Source organism: Entamoeba invadens (assembly GCF_000330505.1).
Source record: "Entamoeba invadens IP1 unplaced genomic scaffold scaff_1105074725409, whole genome shotgun sequence".
NCBI classification, from domain to species: Eukaryota; Evosea; order Mastigamoebida; family Endamoebidae; genus Entamoeba; species Entamoeba invadens.
The window spans coordinates 3,758-12,987 of record NW_004440424.1 but is presented as its reverse complement, the minus strand read 5'-3'; the positions used below and the strand labels follow the sequence as shown (position 1 = coordinate 12,987).

Genomic DNA, 9,230 nt, shown 5'->3' with positions numbered 1-9,230 from the left:
TCCGGACTGTAACTACACAGCTCTTTTTATGATTTGAATTTAGAAACAATCTTTAGTGTTGATAATAATAAAAAAAGTTACGACTTTGGGCTGTCGATGTGGAATTCATTGATTCTATCAAAAAATGTTTTGTACACTTTTAACTCTACAAATAATCAAATATTGACAATAAATGAATTCAAAATGTCAAGTGGATTTTCAGTCTATTTTGATGTGGAAACAGTTATCAAAAGTTTAACGATAACTTCAAAAGGAAATTACACATTTAACAAACCAGTCACAATCGTAACTTTCACTTTCATTGATATTGTAAAAAATCAAATTCTCTTCTACATTAATTCAACTTATGATAATCATATTCCAACGCCACTCACAGTATGTGGGAATCGAGTCATTCACAAAGATTATTTAAACACTCTTTGTGATTGTGAATACAACGAAAATGAAACTTTCACTTTTCGAGGTGAAACCATGACCGACTGCACAAAAAACCCACGCACTAACTTGAAATTGATTGTTGGACATAACAATTATTCAATACAAAACAACGAAAACTGGGGAGTTATTAATTGTTCTGATAAAGTTGTGATATCTTCCACAAGCAACAATGTTAATATCGATTCAAATCATTGCCTGTTCAACGAAATTGTTCATTTACAAGCAAATGTTATTTGTAACAATTTGTTTGTGTACAACACAACACAAATTATAGTTGACAACTTCACTTCAAATCAATATTATTTGCAACTAACAACTGTTAACATAGTTGAAGAGATTTCTGGAATTAATCAAAATGGAATTATACAAATAAAAGGCGGCAAACTATCATCACATTATTCAAATCAAAACATTTCATTGATTTTTCCTGTAAGTGGAAGTACAACAAAGTGCATTGACTTTATCTCGTCCTCAACACCACTGAATGATTTTCCATTTGAAGTCAAATCAACAAAAATGTTATTAGGGAATAAACTGTATCGTGTTTGTTATGGAGGGGACAACAATTTTGATTACACAATTCGATGCAATTTAACAGGAAGTGTTTTTTCAAAATTTCAAAGTTACCAAGATGAGGTGTTGCATTGTCCTATTAATAACATCAATACAACTATTATTGTATCAACCAATGTAGTTGATTTGAATGAGTCGTTTTCTGGTACTTTTGATCAACAAGAAACAGTGACAAAGTTCAATTTTGAAATTACATCAAATTATAACTTCAACGACTCTACAAAAACCGTTTTATTTATTCAAGACGAGTCTGTGGAACAAAACAATTTTAACATCCAAACGAATTTAGAAAAGCTGTTGCTTGGAAATAAATACAAGTTTTCAAATACAATAGATTCAAATAAGTTAAAAAGTGACAATAAATACACTTCTATTGAATATAATTCGTCTAATAAGTGCAATTCGTTATTATTAACTAATTTAAATTTAAAGTGCTTGCATTGTGATCAGTCAACTGTTTTAAACAATGGAGAATGTCTTGATTTCAGTGAAAAATGCGTCTCTCGACAACGAAATGGAACAACCACATATTGTGAAGAGTGTGAAAGTGGGTTTGAACCTTACAAAGAAAAATGTAATAAATGTCCTAATCACTGTCTTCGTTGTTTTAAGTCGAATTGTTTGCTTTGCAAAGTAAATTATCAAATCAACTCGTTGTTTGGATGCTCAGAAATTGAAAATAAAGATTCCACAATAGTTTTTTATAATACATCACGTGTTTACAAATGTAAAGAAGGGTATTATAATACAAACAGTGATTGTACAAGTGTGCTCACAAAATGTGTATCTTATGCACAAGAAACCAAATGCAAAATATGCAAATCAAATGAATTCTTAAACTCAGAAGAGACTTGTTCGACACTAAGTGGAGTTATAACAACAAACAACAAAGTTCCTCTTATTTGTGAGCCCTCTTATTATTTAATTAACAACACGTGTAAATTATGTAATGAGACTTTTGGTAATTTGTGTCAAAGATGCACGAAACACAGTTGTGTTTCTTGTGGATTAACAGGTGTTGTTAATTCTAAGGGATCATGTGAATCAGTCAATTCCAGTAGGTGTATCGAAAGTTATAATACGTATTGTAGTGGCTGTTCAGACAAATCCGATTTCATCAAAGATGATGTTTGCATTCAAAATATCAACAATTGTGATGTTACAAATTTGAATGGCAAATGTGTGAATTGTGTGAATGGGTTTTATCTTGATTATAATACACAAACGTGTGTCTCCACACAGCAAACAGTGAACGATTGCGAGAATTTGTATTTCAAAGGCGATCGTTGTGTTCAGTGCAAATCGACGTTTTATCTCACCGAAAATTACGCATGTTTAAAATGTTCTGAAAATTGTTTATCATGCACTTCCAGTACAAATTGCATATTATGCGACAACAATTTGATAGTCAAGAATGGGTTCTGTGTTTCGGGATCCAATGTGTCAGACAACTGCAGCAAAGTGGTGACAGGCACTTCGATCTGTGCTCTCTGTGTTTCGAAGACGTTTAGAAACGAAGATGGAAAGTGTGAAAATTGCTTGGAGAATTGTGTTGAATGTCGAAATATCAAAACGTGTACGTTTTGTGAGTTGAACCACTTTTTACTTACAAATTCAAGTGCTTGTATTTCCTATGATAATATAATGAAATGTGAAGACAAAAGTGTTCGTGGGTGTATAAAGTGTTCCTTTGGTTATTTTATTGAAAATCAATTTTGTTCTTCTTGTGACTCCAAAACGACAAATTGTGAAATTTGCAATTCTGTAGGGAAGTGCACTTCGTGTAAAAACGACTTTATTCTTAATGAATCATCTGAATGTGTATCAAAGAGTCAAGTGGATAATTGCGTTGAAGTCTCAAATTCTAAATGTACCAAATGTACTTTTTGGCATGTTCCAGACAACACAAAGACGAAATGTATAACCCAAGCCGTATGGTGGGTCATTCTTTTATGTGTTCTGTTTGTTATATTCATTTTCATTATTATCATTGCATCGTCCATCTTCATTTTCATTGCAATTTTGAACCACCGCAAGACAGAAAAATTGCGAGAGAAGTATTGTTTATTTGATATGAAGAAAACGAACATCGAATTTGTCAAAACCGAAATAGTTGATATTGTTGTCAACAAGACGTGTATCGAATTCTGTGGAGCGACAGAAGAGACAACTAAAATACCAGTTGCCACTGAAAGTCGTGAATTGATTTGTGTTGGAAATGTCGGTAAAAATGTCATCAAAGTGCAATTCAGTTTGAAAGATAATTGCACAAAATACTCAATTCGAACTGAACCCAAAATCATGACAATCCCAAAAGGAAAAGCAATCGAATTTGAAGTCTTCTTAACACCGAATTACTCGTGTATAATAGAAGACAAAATCGTATTGGTCTCTGCTAATTTAAAAAAGGGAGAAACGTCACAACTTTACTTAGAAACAAAGACGGAGACGGAGATGTCAACTCGATTGGACCCAGACGAGTTGATTGAAGAGAAAAAGTTGGGTGAAGGTTCATTTGGTGTTGTTTACAAAGGCAAATTCCGAGGTAACGAAGTCGCAATTAAAAAGATGAAAGAGTTTGGAAATGACGAAACAAAAGTAAACGAAATTGAGAAGGAAGTTTCGATGTTAGACAAGTTCAGAAGTGATTATATTGTTTACTTCTATGGCGCTGTCTTTGTACCAAATAAGATCTGTATGGTCACTGAATTTGCACAATTTGGAAGTCTTCAAGACTTGATGAAACACAAAACTTCGAATGAAATTGACATGAAGTTAAGAGTGAAAATTTGTCTCGACGCTGCAAAAGGAATTTTGTATTTACACGAAAATGGAATTTTACATAGAGACATCAAGCCAGACAATTTTTTGGTCTTTTCATTAGAAAATGCAATTGATGTGAATGCCAAATTGACTGATTTTGGATCGTCGAGAAATGTCAATATGTTGATGACTAACATGACATTCACTAAAGGTATTGGTACACCAACTTATATGGCACCCGAAGTTTTGAAGAAAGAAAAGTATAAAAAGAGTGCTGACATTTATTCATTTGGAGTAACATTTTATGAAACATTAAAGTGGGGAGAAGCGTATGACAAAGAGGAATTCAAATTTCCCTGGAAAATAGCCGAGTTTGTGATTTCGGGAAAAAGACTTGATAAAGAGGAAAATATGAATGAAAAACATTTCAAATTGATACAAAATTGTTGGAACCAAAGACCAGAAGATAGACCACATATTGATGAAGTAATAAAAAGTGTGGAAACTATTTAAGTGAATAATAATTAAAAATTATTTACACTATAGAATAAATATATTTTAATATAATAATAATATAATTATTAATATTAATATAACATTATAATAAAATAAAAATTCTTTAAATATTAAACTATAAAATATAACTTGATAAAATCAAACAAAGTTTAAAATAACTTACTTGTCAATTCAATTTTAAATATAATAATTACAAAAAGCTTTAATTATGTTGTCATGTCGAACAACACAGTTTAATCATTATGATATTATTTATGTTGTTATAATATTAATTTATAACAATCTTATTATTATAAAACAACTAATAATTAAATAAAAGTATAATAACAAATTAAAGACTTAAATAAACTTTTTCAAATCTCTTGACCACTTCTGTTATTTGGATTCTATTGTGAACGTCTTGACACCACATATCGTTCACAAAGTTGTATATATCACCGTTTAAGTAAATCGGCTTTTCCAAGCGTTTCCCACTTACAACAAAGTCAACAATATCCCATGCAAATTTAAATCGTTTTTCGTGATATGGATCTTTCCATGTAGCACACTCAAACAAAGATACACCAAATGAATAAATGTCAGCACTCTTTTTATACTTTTCTTTGTTCAAAATTTCCGGCGCCATATATTTTGGTGTACCAACGCCTTTAGTGAATGTCATGTTAGTCATTAGTAAATTGACGTTTCTACTACTTCCAAAGTCAGTCAATTTGGCATTCACTGTATTATTTAAATCAAGTGAAAAGACAAGAATATTGTCTGGCTTAATGTCTCTGTGCATTATTCCATTGTTGTGTAAATACAAAATCCCTTTTGCTGCGTCATACATAAACTTGATACGCAACTTATCTTTAACTTCTTCAGCCTTTTTGTGTTTTATTAAGTCGTTTAAACTTCCAAATTGTGCGAATTCAGTGACCATACATATCTTATTTGGTACAAATACAGCACCATAAAAGTGAACAATATAATTACATCGGAACTTGTCTAACATCGAAACTTCATGTTCAAATTCTGTAAGCGCGTTGTTAGTGTTGTTTAATTGTTTCATCTTTTTAATTGCAACTTTGTTTCCTCTGTAATGTCCTTTAAAAATAACACCAAAAGAGCCTTCACCAATTTTCTTATCTTCCTCGAGTTCTCTGTAATTCAATTTAGTTGATTGTTCTGTCGTTACTTCAATTGGAATCTTTTGCACTGTTTGTAGACACGTTTTAATATCTAAAACAGTGACCATCATATTTTCATTAATTTGACAGGAACACAGTGGCTTAATAATTATCTCAAATTCACAGGCTTCTCCTTTTTTCAAATTAACTAATGAAGGGAGTGTACGAATGCTATAATAATCACAATTGTCCATTACACTGAACTGTAATTTAATTCTATGAGGCGATGAATTTCCAATGCAAATCAAGTCGCGAGACTCTTTGTCGACTGGGATGGCATCATCAGTGTCCAAATCGAACTTCAAGAGTTTTTTGTTAGACAGTAATATCGAGTTCAACTTTGACATTTGAATATTAGAACGATCCATCTTAAAGGTGCACACATTCTTCTCTTTAATCCTTTCCTTTTTGCGTTGAATTAATATTACAGTGACAACAATGATAGTTGTGACAATTATTATTATCACTATTACAATGGATATGGGGATACCAACAGCAATACCCAAATTGAGAGAATAGAGACATGAGTCGCCTATTTCTGAGGGTTTATAATTGACTTTGCATTTATTACACTTCGAATTTGAAGCTTTCAGACACCACTCGATATCCGAAAAATGTGTGCAGTTGTTGTTTACTAATACAAAGTCTGTAATTTCACATAGAGTGCACACATCTTCAGTTTGACATGATATACAATTGGAAGAACATTTGGAACATCTGTAATTACTGAGATGATAGCGATCCATACACATCTCACACCCATAACTGTTACTTTTAATACAATTTGATAAAGTTGTGTTGGACAAACACAACTGAGTTTCTCCTTGTATTTGGTAATATCCTTCAGCACACGAGGAGCATTGATATGAATTCAAACATGTTCCACAGGATTCATCACATGATATACAATCTTTTTCAACTTTATAAAAGCCATCTTTACAGATGGCACATCCACCACCTGTCGGTAATGGCATAGAACACTTGTCTTTCAAATCCCCAAGTGATTTACACTCCATTTGCGAATTTAAGAAGTACCCATTTTCACATGAAATGCAATATGTCGAATTGTAACAACTATAACAATTGTTGGAGCATTGTATACACTTCTCATTTGATAAATAATACCCGATAGAACAATGTTGACACCCTTTATTTGTTCGAGTCATACATATACTTTCCAATGACTCTTTGATTGAAGATTTATTACTACGAAGTAATATGGAAGATATCATATCAACATTATCATCAAAATACTCGGCACAAACCCCATTTCTCAATTTATAAGAGTTGTAACACTCTACACATTTGGAATTCGATGTTGTGAGATATTTGCAGTTGTCTTCTCGTGGAATTGGAAGACAATACGAGTACTTCCCTTCGATGTTATTGGTATCACTTTGGTAGAACCCTTCATTGCATTGGACACAACCATATTCACTACTCTTAACACAATTCAATTCGGAAGAATCAACACACCAATTATCAGTGACTAATAAATGGTGCTGGGAACATTTCATGCATTTTGTTTGAGAACAAATATCACAATTGTTATATGTGCATTCAGAACACTTCCCTTTCACAATATCATATGACGACAAATTACACATAACACACATTTCGTTGTTTATTGTGGCACAATTCGTATCTGTTATACACTGCAAGTTATCAACATCGTAAATGAAATTATCTGCACAATTCAGTTGCAACACATTATCATTCATTTTTATACATTCGGTGTTTGTAATACTACAACTCTCACACTCGTTACCATTGAGATATTCACCATCTCCACACGAATATGTCACATTATTACGAATCAAGTGTGATGAAATTGTTTTTTGAACACAACCCATGTTTGTTTGTAAATAGTCATCTTGACAGTTGAGACATAAACTGCTTGTTTGGGAACTCTTCTGATATTTACAATTTACAATTTGTGTCTTTTCGCCTGTATTCATTAATATTTGATTGTTACTATCACACGATGTTATGGAAACATGAGAGTCGCATTTTCCCAATGCTACACACATTTGATTTGATAAGAAATGGTTATCGTGGCATTTAAGGCAAACATCTTCATTATGTTGAATAAGACATTCGGGAGTGTTCGACACACACATCCCTTTTATTTGACTATAAAATTGATTGTTGTCACAAATAACACAATCTCCGTTTGAAGAAACTTTGTATGGAGGATAACATGTTATACATTTGGGTTTACCCACTGATACAGTCATACATTCTTGACAATATTCAGTGGAATTGGAACATTGTGTACATCCCTTTTCTGTATTCTTGAATGTCCCATTTTCACAAGACACACATTCAAATGTAGAGGAAATATAGAACGGGTCTTCACAATTGGTACATTTCTTTGTTGTTGTACTACATTTACTACAACTTTCTTCTATTGTGTTACATAGCACACACATATGAGACGATTGATCTGGATAGTACCCATCAACACATTCGATGCAACTTCGTGTGTAATCGGAAGCACATGTTTTGCAGTGTCCATCAAATGAAATGCAACTCACACAACTCTGCGATTCTGGTTCTGTGAAGACGTAATTGGACAGGCAACCGGTACACATTCCATTTGTTGTGTTGCATTGTGTGTTGCATGTCGAGTCACAGTCTTTGCATGTTTTGGTTGTTTCGTCTGGATATTTCCCATTTGTACAGACAGCACACTCTCTCTTGTCGGGTGCACACGTCACACAATCAGTGTCAAACGTGTTGCATTTGATGCATGTCAGTGATGGTGATGCTGTTGGCACGTAGTTTGTGTCACATCCAGTGCACATCCCTGTTGTGCCACCACACTTGCCGCCACACGTAGTGTCACACAGTCTGCATCTGAAGTCGTCGTCACTCTTTGGATAATACCCACTGTTGCACACAATGCATTTTCGTGTTGAGTCTGTGCTGCATGTTGTGCAGTGCGCATCAAATGCATCACATGATACACACATCTTTGATGACGATTCGGAATACACATAATTGTTGATACACGACTCACACACACCCGTCAATGCGTTGCACTTGGTCGCACAACTTGCATCACACAATACACATGTGCCGTTCTGGTGTGGGTAATAGCCAGCAGCACATTTGACGCAACTTCTCATGTAGTTTGGTGAGCAACTGAAACACTTCGCATCAAACACATTGCACATTTCACACTTCTTCGACTTCGGCTCAGTAAATACATAATTGGTCAAACACGTTGTGCAAAGACCATTTGTTGTGTCACAATTACCCCCACATGTTGAATCACACATTATGCATACTCCGTTATCTCCTGGATAATAATTTGTCAAACATTTAACACATTTTCTAATTTGATCTGTTGAGCAAGTTTCGCAATTTTCATCAAACGAATCACAACTTTCGCATGTAATTTGTTTGTTTTCAAATGGCACAAACCCACTTTTACACTCCGAACAAATTCCAGTTGTACCATCACAATTGGTGCACGAATCCAAATCACAATTAATACACACCCCAATGCTATTTGGGTAATATTTTGTGTTGCAAACAACACATTTTCTGACGCCATTGTTTTCGCACGTCTTGCAATTTTTGTCGAACGAAGAACACGCCTGGCATTTCAATGGATCAGATGGATTGAGTACATATCCATTAACACACGATGTGCACGCACCCGTTGATGTATTGCATTTATCAGTACATGTAGTGCTGCAGGCCTGACAATTATATGGATATGTCGTACTTGGATAGTATCCCGTTTTGCAAGTTAAACACTTT

At 33.7% G+C, this 9,230-nt stretch overlaps 2 protein-coding genes across 2 annotated transcripts; one reads left to right on the top strand and one right to left on the bottom strand.

Moving 5' to 3' along the window:
- Nucleotides 1–21: 21 nt before the first annotated feature.
- On the top strand, nt 22–4,287 carry EIN_214910 (protein kinase domain containing protein; the record flags this gene model as incomplete). Its single annotated transcript, XM_004257071.1, has 1 exon — nt 22–4,287. A coding segment is annotated over one exon (4,266 nt), but the record flags the coding sequence as incomplete, so codon positions are not given.
- Nucleotides 4,288–4,621: 334 nt separating this feature from the next.
- EIN_214900 (protein kinase domain containing protein) lies at nt 4,622–9,226 on the bottom strand (the record flags this gene model as incomplete). Its single annotated transcript, XM_004257070.1, has 1 exon — nt 4,622–9,226. A coding segment is annotated over one exon (4,605 nt), but the record flags the coding sequence as incomplete, so codon positions are not given.
- Nucleotides 9,227–9,230: the final 4 nt, after the last annotated feature.